The 19,871-nt window shown below is 36.6% G+C and overlaps 1 protein-coding gene across 4 annotated transcripts in view; it reads left to right on the plus strand.

Moving 5' to 3' along the window:
- Positions 1 to 19,871, plus strand: part of TRIM37 (tripartite motif containing 37) — a 131,107-nt gene that overhangs the window by 98,638 nt on the left and 12,598 nt on the right. For 2 of the 4 annotated variants that reach the window (XM_039247312.1, XM_039247315.1), the window contains 5 exons: positions 2,829 to 2,957; positions 3,313 to 3,502; positions 5,139 to 5,278; positions 15,440 to 15,550; positions 16,832 to 16,910. In XM_039247312.1, the coding sequence (XP_039103243.1) occupies positions 2,829 to 2,957; positions 3,313 to 3,502; positions 5,139 to 5,278; positions 15,440 to 15,550; positions 16,832 to 16,910 (649 nt within the window). Of the gene's footprint in view, positions 1 to 2,828; positions 2,958 to 3,312; positions 3,503 to 5,138; positions 5,279 to 15,439; positions 15,551 to 16,831; positions 18,073 to 19,871 lie in introns of those variants that run through there. The other 2 variants (XM_039247313.1, XM_039247314.1) reach the window with 2 other exon arrangements.

Genomic DNA, 19,871 nt, shown 5'->3' on the forward strand with positions numbered 1-19,871 from the left:
GCAAACATAATAAAAAACAGGGAGGGGGACAAAACATAAGAGGCTCTTAAATACAGAGAAAAAACTGAGAGTTGCTGGAGGGGTTTTGGGTGGGAGATAGGCTAAATGGGCAAGGGGCATTAAGTAGGACACCTGCTGGGATGAACACTGGATGTTATACGTAAGGATGAGTCGCTGGGTTCTACTTCTGAAATCATTGCTCTACATGCTAACTAACTTGGATGTAAATTAAAAAAAAATTTCTCTTCCTTCTGCCCCTCCCACACTGGCCCAGGCTCTAATTAAAACAAACAAAAAAAGGGCCTAGTTCTTAGATTGATTTCATCTATTCTCTAATGCCTTTTTATTACATTAAATTCTACCTTTGTTTCTGTTAATGCATTAATAGAATGAATTATTGGTTAAGGACCATATTATAATTTATATATACATTGTAGAGGAAAAATTGGTCTTAATTTTTTCTCACATCTTTTTTTTTTTTTTTAACATTTATTTATTTTTGAGAGACAGAGTGAGACAGAGCGTGAGCAGGAGAGGGGCAGAGAGAGAAGGAGACACAGAATCTGAAATAGGCTTCAGGCTCTGAGCCAGCGTTCAGCACAGAGCCAGACGTGGGGCTAGAACCCACGAACTGTGAGATCGTACAGGGCCTGAGCCAAAGTCAGACACTAAACCGACTGAGCCACTCAGGCGCACCTCTCACGTCTTTTTCAAGTGTACAATTCAGCAGTTTTTAATATAGACACAAAGTTGTGTGATCACCATTATCTAGAATACTGTCTAGAACATTTCATTACCTCTCTCCCCATAAACAGGCACTCTCCATTTTTTCCCTCTCCCTGAACCCTGGTAACCTCTAGCTTGTTTTCTCTGCATGATTTTACTTCTAGAGTTTCATATAAATAGAATCATAATATGAGGCTTTTTGTGTCTGGCTTCTTTCACGTGGCATAACATTTTCAAGGACCATCAATGTTGTAGCATATATTACCTCATTCTTTTTTATTGCTGAATTACAACTTCATTGTTTGTCAGTACTGTTGTTTTGTTACCTACGTATCAATTGATAAGCATCATATATTGTTTTTCCACTTTTTGGCTATTATGAATAATGCTGTGAACATTCATGTACATGTTTTTGTGTGGGCATATGTTTTTATTTATCTTGCCTGTGTGCTTAGGAGTAGAATTGCTGGGTTATGGGGGAACTTTCTGAGGTATTACCATAACTGTTTTCAAAGCAGCTGCACCATTTTATATTCCCATTCAATTTCTAATTGGAACCCAGTTGAAGGTTCCAATTTCTCCATTCTTGCCAACTCTTATTGTCTTATTTATTTATTTATTTATTTTGCCTTTGTCCAGTGAATTGTCAAAAATTAATTGACTATAAATGTAAAAGTTTGTTTCTGGACTCTCAGTTCTATTCTACTGGTCTGTATCTTTGTCTTTATACCAGTATGTCATACAGTTTTGGTTAATGTAATTTTACAGCAAGTTTTGAAATCTGAAGTGTGAATCCTTCATTGAAGATGTTTTTGTGTATTCTGGATCTTTTCATATGGATTTAGAATGAGCATAACCAGTTTCTGCAATGAAAAAGAAAGACTGGTGATAGATATTAAGGAGGGCACATTTTGGGATGAGCACTGGGTGTTATATGTCAGAGATGAATCACTGGGTTCTACTCCTGAAGCCAAGACTGTACTGTATGTTAACTAACTTGAATTTAAATTAAAAAGAAGAAGAAGAAAGACTATTGGAAGTTTTATAGGTATTGTGTTAAATTTGTAGATCAATTTTGGAAGTGTTGCATGTTAACAATATTAAGTCTTCCGATCAATGAACACAGTATTTTTCTCATCTTTATTTTTTAAAATTTTCTTTAAATTTATTTATTTTGAGAAAGAGAGAGAACAAGCAGGGGAGGGGGGAGAGAGAGAATCTGAAGCAGGCTCCTCACTGTCAGCACAGAGCCTGACATGGAGCTCAATCCCATGAGCCACAAGATCATGACCTGAACCCACAAACCAAGAGTTGGATGCTTAACCAAGTGAACCACCCAGGTGCCCCTGATTATTTACTAAAGGTTCAAATTTTTCCATCTTTTTTTGTCGTTCATCAGTGTGTTAGTTTTCAGTGTGCAAGTCTTAACATTTATTAAGTTTTTACTAAGTATTTTTTTCTGTTTGATGCTCTTGTAAATGGAATTGTTTACTTAATTTCATTCTTGGGTTGTTCTTTGCAGATCAATAAAAAGACAGTTGTTCTTAAATTCTGCTACCTTGCTGATCCTGTTTATTACTTTTAAGTGCATGTCTTCTGCTTTCTCTTTATTTTTATTCTTTTTCTAGTTTTTTGAGTCTGCATATTTGGTCACTTAGTTTCATTTTTTTAAATTCATTATAAGGCTATACATTTTCCCCAGTTAGCCACAAACATAAAGAAATATTTGTGGTTCGTGTCTAATCCATTGATTTTCTTTTTAATCCAATAATTTGCCATTTTCAAGTGTTTAGAGGGTTATAATTTTGTTGTTAATGCTTTGGCATGCATTGAGATTGGAGTTCATATCTGGGAGGATTTTTCTTTTGGAGTTTACTGATATCTTTCTGGTCTTGTTAGTGAAACTCTTGCTTCACAAGTAGCAAAATAGGAATGTTTTTTACATATAACCCTAAATAAACCATTTGGGACCAGAGTGTCATGGTTTTTTTTGGACACAGTAGATATAATACCTTCCATAAGATTAGTCTTCCTCTGTTGCCTACAATATGAGTTTTGTGCTATTTTATCTCATTCAAAGATATTTTTAAATGTCTTTGCAGCCACAAGTAAGAAGAGTAATTCACCCAAGCCAGCTCGGTCCAGTATAGCAGGTAGTCTGTCACTACGAAGAGCAATAGACTCTGGTGAAAATAGCCGTTCAAAGGGAGACTGTCAGACTCTGTCTGAAGGTAAATTTGGAGAGTTTAGAATGCAATTTTAGTGGGTAGATGTCTGTTATTTGAAATTGATGTTATGGTAAACGTGGATTTAGATCTTTAAAGGCACCAGCAGTGCTGAAACTTGAGTTGAAAGTTCTTGATCTCCCAACAGAACAGTCTCATCAGTAATATAATGCAGTCATTAGGCTGCATATTCTGGACTCCTTAATTTTAAATACCTGCCTTCCAAAAAACTGGGATATATTTATAAATCGGTTTGAGTCTTCCTGCAGTTTAAAAATGTATATGTAGTGAGATATTCTAAAGTGGATACTAGAGAACTTTTGTTTGCCTTCTTTCTGAGTATCCCCTTTCTTTTCTGTAGGCTCTCCAGGAAGTTCTCAGTCTGGGAGCAGGCACAGTTCTCCCCGAGCCTTAACACATGGCAGTATCAGTGATATTCTGCCCAAATCAGAAGACCGGCAGTGTCAAACTTTGGATTCGGATGCTGTTGTGGTTGCAGTGTTCAATGGTTTACCTGCTATTGAGAAAAGGAGGAAAATGGTTGCCTTAGGGTAAGTTCTTTTGTTTATGTAGTGGAATGATAGCCAATAGCTTTTTTCAGCACTTCTTTAGTCTACATCATAATGAATAAAATAAATTTCCACTTCGTTACTTTTTTAGCAGATAGAAAGTTTATTTGTTGTATTAAAATCTAACTGAAGTACCAGAGACCCTACTTTTTTTCTTAGTGGAATGAAATGAGATAGTGTTAGAAATTCAGTTATGTTTTAAATCACTGAAGTTAGGAAATAATATTGTATAACCTTATGTGAATTCGCCTTATGAGTTTTTGGTGTGTGTGTGAGCTTTAATTTTTTTGAAAAATTTTTCCTATCTGCTCCACAGTTTTTAAGATATTTATGGCTGGCTACATTATGTCATAGACTTTTAACACATATTTTATACAGAACAAAGCAAGTCTAGCATTTTTATTTTAACACAGCTTTTGTACTTTTATCTCACCTTGTTTTTTTTTTTTTTTTTTTCCTCTTCTCTTACGAAAATGTCTGCAAAACCAATAGTTGGAATTTCTCAAAAGGATATTCTGTCTGGTAGTCATCACCTTTATCTCCCGCCCAGGAAATATAAACTCAAATTCCAGCCATGTCAGTTAAACTTCCACCCATTAAAAAGAGTGATTATGAGATGTATTGTCTGTGAATGTGCTAGATGAGCCATTAATATCCATCTGCTGATCGATTTTATGGATATTAAATACATTTCTAAATTTAAGCAATGGAATAGTTCTACCTTGGAGACTTTGAAAATAATTTTGAATTACATTTAGAGAGAGAATAACATTCTTTAACTTTACTTAAATTTTATACAGTTTTAAGGTCTGGATAATTACCAAATGTAAAAGAAAAACTGGTGTGATTTAGTTTTCTGTTTTAGCTCCAGTCTAAGCAGTTGAAAGGTGTTAAAATTACTAGATGTTATCTTGTCCTCTCCATTACCTAGCTTGATTTTATACATATTCCATATTGACGTTGAAGCTACAACCAGCTTTTGTATTTTATTTGTTATGGAGATATTTATATCTGCCATAGTCATAACAATTAAATATTTCTGAACTAGACTTTTTTCTAGACTGTAAAATGCTTTATAAATATCTGCAGCTCTTAGCTATAACCCTCACTGTACAGTTAATTGTATTACTAACCCTGATTTATGTGGTGTTTTCTAATTTGTGTCTTTTCCTTGCCTAGTTTATAGTGGTTTATAAGCAAAAATTTTAAATACTAATAGAGGTTAAAAATGGAAGTAAAAAAGAATATTAAGTGAAAATTCCCCATCTTTGTTTACTATCTGCTTAGTTTTGCAACCCCCTGCCTACCCACTTCCCTGTTGCTTTTAATTTTTTATATATGCTGTGTTTTTTCAGTTCTTATGCATATTTAAGCAATTGTGACTATATAGCTTTTTTAGTACAAAAAGTGCACCTTATTTTCTCAGTAATATATCTCAAAAGTCTTTCTATATTAATAAGAATATATTATTTAGGATTTCTATTTTTGTCTTTTAATCAGAATTTTTATTGAGATAATTTTACTGGTGCCATATATCCTACTTAGTTTCATGCTTAGTTTCAGGACAAGGAAAAAATGTAGATTATTGTATCACTGACTAGTTATACAAATATATCAGGTTGTTTTCTCCCTCTTTGAGGGCTACTGCTAAAGGAGGTCGTCTAGAAGGAATGCAAATGACTGATTTGGAAAATAATTCTGAAACTGGGGAATTACAGCCTATACTACCTGAAGGAGCTTCAGCTGCACCTGAGGAAGGTATGGAATGATAAAGTCATAATTAGGTGGGAGGTGGGAATAATGATCTCTTTTTGATGTTGGTGTTGGGGAGTAGTTTGAGTTATTGAGACATTGCTAGCCAACATGGTTGATCTGAATACAGCATTTATTGAGCCACTGAATTTAATTTAGTAGGACATTGCTCACAGAAGAAGGCAAAATGGTTAATTGGGTACGTAAAAAGACAAATCTTACTTAGATGGGACATTTACAAGGGGGTGGGGGGAATCTCTAAATAGTACATCTACTCATTCACATATCATTCAGTTAATCTGTTAAGCCATCTATATGATAGGAATTGAGTTTTATAGATATGCAAAGATGAGATTAGATATGTTCACAGGCTTAGTGGAAGGCATGCACAAAATTATACATAATTATATAGAATATAAATATAATGTTGTGAAGTACTTTGTTGCGTTTTTTTGTTTTGTTTTATTTTGGAGAGAGAAAGAGAAGGCACCCAAGCAGGAGAGGGGGACAGAGGGAGAGGAAAAGAGAATTTCAAGCAGGCTCCATGCATAGCACAGAGCCTGATGTGACACTCAGTCCCATGACCCTGGAATCATGACTAGAGCAGAAATTAAGAGTTGGATGCTCAACTGACTGAGCCACCCAGGTGCCCCAGTACATTATCTTTTAAAGACAGTCTTAAGAAAGGGTGCCTGGATGGCTCAGTTGGTTAAGTGTATGACTCTTGATCTCAGATCAAGTCATGACCTCCATCAATTAGTGGGATCAAGCCCCATGTTGGGCTCTGTGCTGAGTGTGGAGCCTGCTTGAGATTCTTTTCCCGTCTCCCTCTGCCCCTCTCCCCCACTTGCTCACTCTCATAAAAAAAATAAAATAAACTTAAAAAAATAATAAAAGTCAGTCTTGATTAATGCTTATATTCCAAACTTTAACCATTTAAAAAATCCTTTGGGGCTCCTGGGTGGCTCAGTTGATTGAGCCTCTGACTCTTGGTTTTGGCTTAGGTCATGATCCCAGGGTCATAGGATTGAGCCTTGCATTGGCCTCAATCTCTCTTGGTCTCAAAATAAATAAATAAAAATTAAAAATCTTTAAAAAAAAATCTTTATGGTAACTGACTTGAACTTTGCCAATTCATTCTCAGTTATATTTCTGGTATACTTCTACATGTTCTTCCAGGTTCATTATTCTTTATTTAAAAGCATAGAAGACATTTTGTAGTTCTGAGTAACAGAAGGCATTCTTTGTGTTTTACCATTGCCATGTCCTTTATATGTTAGCAGAAAAAGATGTCAACTTTGACACTGACATTTTTTCCCAATTTGTCAGTGAAACTCTGCCACCTTCCACCTCTGCACTCCTTTGAATTTCAATGATTGATGAATTGTTGTAGCTCAAAGCATACATGTAGGTGCCACCATCTACCTCTGGCTGCCCTGTGAAAGAGTGTGGGAGTGGTGGCATTTTCAGGTTTTTCCCTTTTAGTTGGTGGAGCACAGTATTATTTGTGTTGTGGCAGCCAGCATTATTTCAGTAGAAGAGATGAAATGAAAAGGATTTTTATTTTTTTCTTTTTACATTAAGTTTATTTATTTTGAGAGATACAGAGGCAGCATGAGTGGGAGGTGGGGGGAGGGAGGAAGGGAAAGAGAGAGAGAGAATATTCCAAGCTAGCTCTGTGTTGCCTGCACACAGAGCCTGATGTGGGATTTGAACACATGAATCTGCAAGATTACGGCTTGAGCTGAAACCAAGAGTCAGATGCTTAACCAACTGAAACACCCAGGTACCCAAAAAGGATTTTTAAAGTGAAGTACTGATTGTTAAAATATTAAGAAATAATAATCACTCCTTGACCTTTTGAGTTGGATCAAGTATAAAACATTAAGAAATAAATATTTTGATTAAAAATCTTAAGGACTAGCTAGTTTCTGTGTGTGTGTGTGTGTGTGTGTGTGTGTGTTATAAATTGTAGTGACTTAAATTTTCATAGCATGTGCTGAAATTACAGGTCCCTTTTATTCATGCAGCATTTATGAATTTTCTAATTTGCATATCATACATTTGCTGCTGGTGATAAAGTAATTCCTGAACCTGCTGTTTAGTTCAGGATTTCTTTAACTTGGCACCATTGACATTTCAGGCCAGATGATTCTTTGTTGTAGAGGGTTGCCCTGTGCATTGCAGCATCCTTGGCTTTTAACCATTAGGTGCCAATAGAACCTCCTCTGACTTAGAATAACCAAAAATGTCCCCTGGGAGGCAGAATCATCCCTGGTTGAGAACCACTGGTTGAGTTGAATGACTCAACTAGGGATGGCCCCTTTCTAAGAGTCACTTGCCAGACTAGGTCACAGTTTCAAATGGGTACAAGGTATAGTTCTCAAGTATACTGGTGGGTATATGTGTTGTTGGTGGTGGGAGGGGGACAGGGAGAGCAATTGAAAACTGATCATGTATCAGACCAGTTAATAACCAAGAGAGAATGATGGGTGCTGTGATAAAGGTACACTGGGGAGCTCAAGAACAGGTATATAACAATAAAAATAACATAATAATTACTAAGTCCATTAAGCATTATTATTAGAGACTGCTAAAGACTTTACCAGATTTACCTTGTTTTCTCAATATATGCCTACATGATAGTTACTCTATTATTTTGATTTTATAGGTGAGTAAGCTGAAGCCTAGACATTTAACTTATCTTACCCAAAGTTAGAGAGTTAGTAAATGGAAGGGCTGAAATTTGAACCCAGAGCCAGTGCTGTTTACTAACCTAGTTCACCCTCCAAAAAATCATCCTAAGGGATGAGTACAAGTTAATCAAGTGAAGATGAGTGAAAATTAGGGCCACAATGGAGACAGATGACAGACCTTGAAGCATTACATTTTATGTCCTAGTTAAAATTCGGACTTTGAGTGGGATCCAAGCAAGAAGTGAGATAATAAAATTATGTTTTTAAATTCCTCTTCTAGATACATTGTGGGGAATGGATTTGGGGTGGGGAAATGGGATGTGGAACTCTAGGGACAAGAAAACTGGTAAGAAGCATGTTAAATTAATGTAGGTGAGAAGATGACTTGGGCTTAATTTCAGCCCTCAACTCATAAATTAACTTTATCTTAGTTTTTCTATGTAAATAGCTACTTGCCACCAAGAACCCTGAAAGTTTCTGACAACAGTTCCATTTCTTATTTAAAGCTAATCATTGACAGCTTATCATAAACTAGAAAAAGGCATTTAGTTGTCCACCTTTAGGATCTACCATGTACTTTGAAGTCTTTCAAATTCTGAGATTTAGAGTAAAGTGATCATGTGACCCAGTAATATATAAGGAGCCATATGATATAAAGAACCCAGCACTGAGTAAGTAAGCTCCTGTAAACATGACAGTCAGCAGTGCCACAAAAGTACATCCTTGCAGTTCATAAGGACCTAAGGAGCTTGTTAACCTCTAGAGTTCAGGATAGGCAGTGAGAAGGCAACTAATGGATGAGGCTGAAAGAAGGAAATATAGTAGACAAAAGGAGCTATGAGCCTTTTGGAATCTACTTTGTGAGGGGAGGAGAATGGGGCCTTACTGCTATGGTAATATTCTATCAGTAGCAGCAGTTCTCAAGAAACCTTTATTCTTTATACTTGTAAACCTTGGTAGGAAGTCAGCTGGATTTGCCTTGTATCCGTGCTTAGGAAATACAAGGCTATTTGAGCAGAATACCTAAGAAAATTTTCTGTCAGATTACTGTGGTTACGTAAGTAAGTCAGTCAGTCTCTCAAATCTTCCTAAAAGTCTTTAAGGCATTGTTTGTGCTACTAGCTGGAAATTTGGGACTACTAAGGAGGTCTCTTAAATATTTTTCCCCATCAATGAGATGGACTTCTTAGACCTGACAGGCAGTAGGAGAGCTTTTTCTAAGTGGGACCATATGGGACAACCTTGATTTAATTTTGTGTTTAATGGCCTGATACTGAAAAGGTTGACACTACCCATAGCCCTGTCACTGCTGCTGCCAATTGATACCCTCCCTGCAGAGCTCCTGTAGGTAGACCAGTGTCTTCCTTATTCAGTTTAAGACTACAGAGAATATGCTCTGATTGAGTTCCTCTTGAAGTAGCACAGATTTCTTTCAGTTAAGTCAAAGCTATTGATATATCCATCCCAGGGAAAAGCCATGGCATGCCTGTTACAAATCTTACTGACAGCCTATCTAAGAGAAATAGAGTTTGATGCTCCAGCATAACTGATTCCTTTAGGGGTGTCAGTTAAGAGATTTTTATGTAAGTTAACAAAAACTCAGTTAAACAAAAAGGAAGATGTACTCTCGTATTAACATGAAGTCTCATATAACTGTGGTAGGGCAGTTTCAGGGTTGGAAAACTTAGCCGTTCAGTGTCCTCAAGAACTCGTTTTTTCCCCCCATCTTTCACGCTGCCATGCTCAGTGAGTTGGCTTAGCTTCCCTCAGGATGGCAAGATGGTTGCTGTAATGTCAAACTTCATATGGAATCAGAATAAAATTCTGGGAGTACAGGAGGATTGTTTCATTCTATATATCTCTGTCTACAAGGAAGACTTCTCAGAGCACCTTAACGTCCTCTTATATCTCATTAATGACTGGCAAAAGAAGAAAACTTGGCAAAGTCTGTAAACATTTGGTTCCCCTCCTTGACCCATTCCATGTGGCCATATGGAAGAGGGAAGATAGCTGAACAGCAGTGAGGTTCTATATTAGAAAGGAGTGAGGCAGGGGTGTCCGGTGACTCAGTCAGTTAAGCGTCTGGCTCTTGGTATTGGCTCAGGTCATGATCTCACGGTTCATGGGTTCAAGTCCTGTTTTGGGCTCTACACTGACGGCACTGGAGCCTGCTTGGGATTCTCTGTGCCCCTTCCCTTGCTCACTCTCTTTCAACAATAAATAAACATTAAGAAAAAAGAAAAGAGTGAGGCCGGTGAAACATTAGTGTCTGCTGCACCAACTCTCTACTGTATTTCCCAAGCATCTGAAATTTGAGCACCCATCAGTAAGGGAGTTAGAACTAAGTACAGTACTGATGGTACTGAGCATATAGTGGATGCTCAAAAAATGTGGTAGGCAATTGATATAAAAATAACCTACTTCAAATTTTATTGTAAGATGCAAATTTTGTTTTCCACATTTAACATCTCTGTGGCATCTTACATTTAATGGTATCTTGTAATTACTGTCAATGACAGTCAGTTGTCTAAAAACTTCTTAACACCTGGTGAGATTAAGAGAGGTCCAATATTCAGACTTTACTTAGAGTTGGTAGAATATCATTAGTTTACTTTAGGTATGCAATGGGTAGACACTGCAATATATGGGGCAAGGCACAGCAGATAGCTTGTGGTCTGTTGACTGATAGCAGCTCGTTTCATTTTAAAAAAATAATGAAAGTATTTGACCTTTTGTTGTGTTCACTCCCTCTCACATACTTAAAAAAATTTTTTTTAATGTTTTATTTATTTCTGAGGGGGAGAGAGAGAGAGAGAGACAGCGTGAGCAGGGGAGGGTCAGAGAGAGAGGGAGACACAGAATCCGAAGCAGGCTCCAGGCTCTGAGCTGTCAGCACAGAGCCCGACGCGGGGCTCAAATCCACGAGCCGGGAGATCATGACCTGAGCTGAAGGTGGAGGTTTAACCAACTGAGTCCCCCAGGCTCCCCCCCCCAAAAAAAAATTTTTTTAAGTTTACTTATTTTTGAGAGAGCCAGTTGGGGAGGGGCAGAGAGAGAAAGAGGGAGAGAGAATCCCAAGCAGGCTCCACACTGTAAGCACAGAGCCCGATGTGGGACTCATACCCACAAACCATGAGATCATGACCTGAACAGATACCAAGAGTCAGACACTAAACTGACTGAGCCACCCAGGTGCCCTTCCCTCTCACCTATTGATGGCAATTGGTTGTACAGGATCTGTTGACCCAGTATTGAGTGTGGCCAACTATTAAGCTAGAGCTCAGGAGACCGATTTTTCTTTCTCATTACATTCACAAAGCTAGGGAACTTTCTTAAGTATGTGTTTGTGGCCCTGTCTGGCACAATATAAATAAATAATAGGTTTATCCTACACTGCATATGAATTCAATGAGTGGTATTCCAAGAGATAGGAAGTTTGAGAACCAAAATAATTCCTAATTTTTAATGAATAAAGAATTTGAAAGATTTGGGGAATTCATTAGAATACAGAGAATGATTTTCTTGTTTGTGAATCTGTCTGGAATTCAGAGAAACTAGTTCTAGGTCAAATTTGTGCCTGTGCCTAGAATTTCAACCCACTTGTATAGAGAGGTTTAGTATTTTCAGCAACAGTTCCATGAAGGGCCACAAGGTGGAGATGGTGCTTCATGGAAGTAGCTGGTTTAGTCTCTAAGGAAGAAGTATCATACTTTGCTTTTTACAGCAGGAAAGTTTTAGCACTCTTTGCTGAACAAGGAGATTTCAGAAATGTCCATACATCCAGCCTGTGTCTTCTAAATATTTAATAAAGAAATAGTACTACTCAAACTCTTCTTGGAAACAGAAGAGGAAGAATTCACTGATAAAGCCATCTGGGGCTATAGTTTTCTTTATTGGAAGTTTTTTTTTTTTTTACTACAACTTGTATTTCTTTAGTAGTTAAAATACTTACTCAGGTGATCTGCTTTTACCAGAGTGACCTTTCGTGGTTTGTGTCTGTTAAAGAATTTCTTCATCTCATCTATATTCTTAATTTTATGAGCATAAAATTATGCTGTTTATTATCATTTTAAGGTCTGTAGAATCTGTTGTGATGTCCCCCTTTTATTCCTGATATTAGTAATTTTGTTCTTTTTCTTTAGTCTCTTTAGCTTTTCACTTTTATTGATCTTTTAAAAGAACTAACTTTTCATGTCACTGATTTCTTTTCCTGTTGTTTTCCTGCAAATTTTATTTTTGTTCTTTATTTCCTTCCTTTATTTGCTTTGAGTTTATTTGCTCTTTTTTTTTTTTCTAGTTTCTTAAAGGAGATGCTTAGATCATTGAGACCTTTTACTTCTCTAATGTAAGCATTTAATGCTATAAATTTCCCTGTAAGCGCTGCTATAGCCACATCTCCCAAATTTTGATATGTTGCATTTTTATTTCCATTCAATTCAGAGAATGTTTGGTTAATTTTGAAAAATTTTCTCCCGTTTTCTCTTAATGTATTGTCTCTCCTTTGTTATTTGTGCTATCTGTGGTAGTCTGTCTGACACCAATGGAACAATTACTTTATCCCCTTATATTTTAACTGCTTTTTTATGATTTTTGTTTCCTATTTCTTTAATATTTTCTTTAATTTCCTTAGTTCTGTCTTTAAGTTTGCTAACCTCTTTTCCAACCTTGCTTAAATCTATTATTTTAATTTTAATGACTGTATCTTTAATTTTTAGAAAGTCTGTTTAGTAGTTTTTAAAAAGTTTATCCTTTTTCATGTTAAACAGATCATTATTTTAATTTATGAAAAAATCATGGTATTATCCTTCAATTTATGTAGTTTGCTTGACTTATTTCAGGTGGATTGTCCACCTCTTTTGTTCTGTAAATTTTGATTACAGCACACCTTTTTGAGATTCTTTTCTGCCTCATCCACCCCTTCCCTGATAAATCTTTTTTTTTTTTTTTTTCCGGTGATAATTCATATGACCTGGTCTGTGGAAGCTTCCCTCCAGAGAATCTTTTTTTATATGCTTTAAGAGAGGACTGATGGGTGTGGGGGGGAGGAGGGGGGAGATGTGCATGGAGGAGGGCACTTGTGGGGATGAGCACTGGGTGTTACATGGAAACCAACTTGACAATAAACTATTTGTAAAATTAAAAAAAAGTGTTCACAAGCATTTCTATATCTGCTTTAAAGTCTTTGTTAGATAATTCCAACATCTCTTTCATTTCAGCATTGGTATTTGTTGATTGTCTTTTCCTAGGTCTTCATATCCTGAAATAATTTTGGATTGTATCCTGGATTCTTTTTTTTTTTTTCTTTTTTAATTTTAGAGAGAGAGAGAGAGAGAGAGAGAAAGAGAGAGAGTGCATGCAAGTGGAAGAGGGGCAGAGGGAGAGGGAAAGAAAATCTTAAGCAGGCTCCCTGCTGGGCTCCAACCCAGGGCTCCCTCCCAGGACTCTGGGATCATGACCTGAGCCAAAATCAAGAGTCAAACACTCAACTGACTGAGTAACCCAGGCACCCTGTATTCTGGATATTTTTAATATATTATGAGATTCTGGATCTTATTTAAATCTGACAGTTTTGGCACCTGGGTGGCTCAGCTGAAGTCCAACTTCAGCTCAGGTCATGATCTTACGGTTTGGGAGTTTGAACCCCACATCAGGCTCTGTGCTGACAATTCAGAGCCCGGGGACTGTTTCAGATTCTGTGTCTCCCTCTCTCTCTGCCCCTCCTGCACTCATATTCTGTTTCTGACTGTCTCACTCAAAAATAAACATTTAAAAAATTTTTTTTTATATATTAAATCTGACAGTTTGGTGGTACTTCAAATTCTGGTCTACACCAATATATCTGTTCCTATTTACTTTTCAGAGCCCTTAAAAGTCTGCTTCATGCATTCTGTCCAGGTTTTCTAGCTTCATTTAATGGGAAAGATGGAATGGAATGTGTTTATAACTTCACCTTACCTAGAACTTTTACTCCAGAAGATTTTCCATTTGCTTTATTAAAATAACACTAGCTCTCCTGACCAATTTTTATAATTTCCTGAGACTTAAACCCCGACTTTAAATCCCAAACCTAAATTAGGCACACAGGCCTTAGTTTGAATTCTGAGATCAGCTGAGCCCAGTAGAAACAGACAAGAGACTGTATTCCTATATCAGTAGGCAGACTTTTTCTAGTCCATTCTTTTTTAGTTTTTTAATGTTTATTTATTATTGAGAGACAGACAGAGACAGAGCATGAACATGGGAGGGGCTGAGAGAGGAGGAGACAGAATCTGAAGCAGACTCCAGGCTCTGAGCTGTCAGCACAGAGCCTGACACAGGGCTCTAACTCACAAACTGCGAGATCATGACCTGAGCTGAAGTTGGATGCTTAACTGACTGAGCCACCTAGGCGTCCCTTAGTCTGTTCTTTCAGTAAGAATTTTAGCTTTATGCAGGGAAATAAGTTTTAGTCATTCAACTCCCTTTCTATAGTGAGTCCAAGGGAATGTTAAAGATGTTCACATCTAAATCTCTGGTGCTACTGTGGCATCTGACCCATTAGTTTTCCTTATCTGTTTGTTTTGGTACCTGTGTATTTCTCTTCTTTCTTTTAAATGGGCTGTTCATTAAAACATTTTTTCATATTTTCTTTAGCTTGTGTAAGGGTTTATAAGCAGAAAGATTTCCAGATTTTCTTGGTCATTGTCTTGTTGAAACAGAAGCACTTTCTATAGAATTTTCCTTTCTTCTTTTTTTAAGTTTATTCATTTTGAGAGACAGAAAGAGCACAAGTAGGGGAGGGGTGCAGAGAGTGGGGAGAGAGAATCCCAAGCAGGCTCCACACGGTCAGCGCAGAGCCCAACAGGGGGTTCACACTGACAAATTGTGAGATCATGACCTGGGCAGAAGTCAAGATTCAGACGCTTAACCGACTAAGCCACCTGGGTGTACTTAGAATTTTTCTTTTAAGAGTCAACTGATATACATAAAAACAAAATTGGAGGCCCAAATGGGATAGTAATTCATTTATTGCTAGAGTTATTGGAATTTCTTACGTACGTGCATACATGTAAGTATAAACATGCATTTATGTAATGTTCATATTTTAGGCTAGAAATGATTACACCTATGTTGAATCAGGATTAAAAGTTTGTTATCTCTTTCAACTCCAGAAAACAGTTTGCTTTGGAAAAAATACTCTCAATATAATGAAATTAGTACTGATTTCAAATTACTACTTGTAGATACATTGGAAAAGGCAATTTTAATTTTTGAGAACAAAAATAAAACTACTGCTCTAAATAACTAGAGAGAACTGAGGTTCGTGTGGTTACTTTTTTATTTGTTTTGTTTTGTTTGGTGTCTTCCATTGCCTTGGCATCCAGGGTAAAATTCAATAGGAATCTCAGTTTAGTGGGTGAAGAGACTTCCTTTTCCTTTTCCTTGCAATGGTGTCATCTCAGAAACATGTTCTCCCCATCTTTCCTGCCAGGAATGAGTAGTGATAGTGATATTGAATGTGACACTGAGAATGAGGAGCAGGAAGAACACACCAGCATGGGAGGATTTAACGACTCTTTCATGGCGCAGCCCCCAGATGAAGGTGCGGCACATGGTGTCATTTCACAGAGATTAATAAAACTGTCTCTGCTTCTGCTCCTGCTTCTCTGCTCTCTCTGCTTCTTTTTCTTTTTTCATTATTGTCATTTGTGAAGCAATATTCTATGGGGTAAACTAAATGGTGAGTACTGAAAAAATTTGCTAGGTATTCTTTGGTCAGACACCTGCTGGATACTACTTAGTGGAGCAGGGATTAGCAGCCTGCTCTAGTGACAGCCTGTGACCTAAGAATAGCACTTACATTGTTCAGAGTTTTGTAAAACAAAAACAAAACTGAGAAGACTTTCCCATAGAGGCAGTTTGTAGCCTGCAATACCTAAATGTTTTCTATCAGTTCTTTTATAGAATATGTTTATCAACCCCTGAGGAGGGTTCAGATGTTATTAGATGTTATTAGCCTAGCTTAATAAGGAAACCTTTTAAAAGACTTTTTTCTGACCTCTTAGAAACACATATAGTTTTTGGAAGCATCATTTTGTTTTTTAATTTCCTGTTCCTCCCAAAATAGTTTTAAGGAATAAAACTCACTGAGATAAAGTCATTGTTAGTATTCTTGGTTTTAGGAATACCCCATGATTTGATATTCTGTATGTATTGTGAAATGATTAGCACAATAGGTATATTTAACATCATCACCCATTGTTTTTTATTGAGAGACCTTACTGATCAGTCTTAGCATTTCTCTGCAAGATTTTCTGGAATGACGACATTGTTAGGCTTATGCTAGTTGTCAGCTTTATAATTTTATAGATTTCCCTGAAGTTCTAGTGTCTTTTTCAAAATAGATGGTTTGTAAGTATTATGACACTCTTAGTAATTTTCTATTTCTGAAAGAAGCAGCTAAATTTTGGGCATGTTATTTTTGAGTTCTGATGGGTTTATTGTGATATTTGCATGTGCAATTTAATTTGCCTTAAGTACATTTTAATGTTTACAAAGTCAGTCTTCAGAGTATATACATTGTACATCATCATTTCTTGTTCCGTCTTCAGTTGCTCCCACACCCAAGAGAACAAAGTTAGGCAGTGCCTTTCATCTTCTAATTATGCGTATTATACATTTTACTTTTTCTTGTTTATTTTCCCTTTGTGCTTGCTTAAACCTGACTCAGATTACAGATTCTGTGAAGACAGAGGTTTGTCTACAACCCACTACATCTTTATCACTTAATTAACTAACATGCTTAGTAAGATCGCTTAAAGACATGGAAAAGAAAATACTGGTCTTTAAAAACTATTAATCTGCTTTTAAATTTTTATTTTAGGTACCCATTCCACTTTTCCTGATGGTGAACAAATAGGCCCTGAAGACCTCAGCTTTAATACTGATGGAAACAGTGGAAGGTAATTTTCAAATCCAGAGAACTGACTTGCAAGCTACTTGATCCTGAGATTTGCTGTAGTTGGTGCTCAATTTGTGATCGATCAGATAATCAGATTTGGTCTTATTTTTTTTATCATCTCTACCCGAAATAGTAATTCTGAAACTTTAGAAAGCAGCACAGTTGTAGTATGAGACTTTAATCCACAGGACAAAATTAGCAGTATGAGAAGAATTTTGTGTAATGTAATGAATTAACAGTGTAGTCCTCAATTAATTTAGTAAATTAGTATAGTCATAAAAGCATTAGTTTGTCTACTACAGTAGAAAGGTGGTTAACTGCCAGACAGACCATGCATGCACTAAGTAACTTGCTCAGCCTTGGTACTCTTCTATCCTTGGCTAGATGCTCAGTTGTGTTTAAATGACCACCTTTATATTTTGGGTTTTAATCATAGTTTATAGCTTCATTAATGCCTATAAATTAGGGAACAGAAAAATTACTTATATATAGATTCTGCCCTGTAGATACTTTATGTGACTAAGTAAAGCAAAAGTAGACTGAATCTCCTTTTTGGAGTATGTAGACTGACTAAAGTTAATTTATTTACCTTTTCTTGTTTATTCAGGTATAAACACACTGATTAATGGCATAATCTTTCAGTTGTATGACTTTTACAAATAGAATTTTAAATGAGTTAAGTTATGTTCCATATGAACACGTGGAAAATCATTTAAAATTATTTCATTTTCCCTGCCTTTTACTAAACAGCTGTAGTGCAACAAGTATCTTATAACCCTCTTACCTCTTCTGTTTTCGTTAGTTGGACATTGGTTTCAATTTCAATACATTTAAAGATTCTTACACGTTGCACAGTGGTTTACATGAAAATGTGGTATAATGTTTACTTTCATACTCAATTAGCCCAAAATAATTGCCAAACTTTCCATTGTACTGGATTTGTGTTTGAGCTGCTGTACTATTCATGAAAAAATACACTGAAAGTTGGTAAGAGACTTTTGAAGAAGCATGAATACAGTACATGTGAGAGGCATCTCCTCTACTTATATTTTACTTAATGAAGATGATTTGCTTTTCCATGTCTAATGTCTTGCCAGATGCTGTGATTCATGGTTTGCTTTTGTTCAAAACAGTTTGCACTTTTTGTTAATAAAATGAACTTGAGAAAATATTATGCCTCTGCAATTTATTAAAAGTGGGACAGGAAGCCCCCCAGCCCTTTTTTTCCCCTATTCATATTGCCTGTGTACAATTGAGGCTGTTAAACTGTTATCAGTAATTGCATGAGGAAATTAAGAGACTTACTTATACTCTTACACTCTTGGTAATATATATGGTTGTTGCTTTTTCTCCTTAAAAATTAGTTGGAAATATTTAAGTACTATCACCATATGATAAAATTTAGCCTTTGCTTACTAACACGATAGTGTTGGTGTGCTGTTGTATAGTTATTAGGTAGTTTATCATGCAGTGCTTTACATCATAACTAATATATTGTTTAACACATTTCCGTTAGGTAGAAATGTTTTTCTATTCATCACATTTTGTCGAGATCATTTTTCTAATCCAACTTTTTCTTAACCTCTATACTGCATTGTAATGGACCAAGATATAATGTAAGAATTTTGTACTCTTACTGTTGAGGGCAAACTATTGTAAGGATTGATTAGTAGAGTTTTGTTTTTGTTTTTTAATGAGGCTCATCAGTTAGAACCCACAAACAAAAATATGATTGACTACTTTGAATCTTTCACTGTTGGCAGCTTTCTTCACTTGTATTTGATATAGACCTCAGTGCTTTCCCATGTATCTTTATAATTTTATTTATTTTTAAAAAATGGAAAACGACATGTGGTTAAGAACTAAGAGAAGCCTGAGAATAGACTGCTTATATGGGGAAATTTACTTGTAAAGCTACTCGCACACATGAGATTCTCTTGGGTCATTAATCTACTGAGTAGCATTTTGAGGTATCACTCTTTCGTTTATTGGGAGGAGGTATACTTTCTTTTTTTTTTTTTTAGGCTTCATGCCCAGAGCAGAGCCTAAAGTGGGGCTTGAACTCAAAACCCTGAGATCAAGACCTGAGCTGAGAACAAGAGTCAGACATCTAACTGAGCCACTCAGATGTCTGGATATACTTTTTAAAATCTTAAATGTTCTTGGGGCACCTGTGTGGCTCAGTTGGTTACGTGTCCGACTCCGGCTCAGGTCGTGATCTCACGGTTTGTGGGTTCGAGTCCTGCTATCTGTGCTGACAGCTAGCTCAGAGCCTGGAGGCTGTTTCGGATTCTGTGTCTCCCTCTCTCTCTGACCCGCCCCTGCTCATGGTGTCTCTCCTTCTCTCTCAGACATAAATAAAACATTAAAAAAAAAATAAAATAAAATCATAAATGTTCTTAACCTTTGCTCTTAATTTTCATGACTTTGCAGTTTTTTTAGTGAGTTGATTCCCTAGAAGAGCATAGTGATATTTGGATCATGGTACATTTCAATCTTGAGTATTTTTCTGGTTCTTCTGATGCTTTCAGGCTATGTATAAAAACAACCAGGAAGGAGTGCTCCCCTTATTTTAGATGAATTGAGAGATGATTGAGACCCTTTTATTTCAAAAAAAAAATTTTAAGCTTATATTTTATTTTTCAGACAGAGAGTGTGGGGCAAGTGGGGGAGGGACAGAGAGAGGGAGAGAGAGAGAGAATCCCAAGCAGAGCCTGATGTGGAGCTCAGTCTCGCAAACCCCAAGATCATGATCAGATCCCTTCCCTTCCCTTCCCTTCTCTTCCTTTCCCTTCCCTCCTCTCCCCTCCTCTCCCTACTCCTCCCTCCCCCCTTTTCTTTTCTTTTTTCTTTTCTTTTCTTTTCTTTTCTTTTCTTTTCTTTTCTTTTCTTTTCTTTTCTTTTCTTTTCTCTTTTCTTCTTTCCTCTCCTCCCCTCCCCTCCCCTCCCCTCCCCTCCCCTC

The sequence above is a fragment of the Hyaena hyaena genome, unplaced genomic scaffold, assembly GCF_003009895.1.
Source record: "Hyaena hyaena isolate Hyena2069 unplaced genomic scaffold, ASM300989v1 scaffold_298, whole genome shotgun sequence".
Classification (NCBI taxonomy): Eukaryota; Metazoa; Chordata; class Mammalia; order Carnivora; family Hyaenidae; genus Hyaena; species Hyaena hyaena.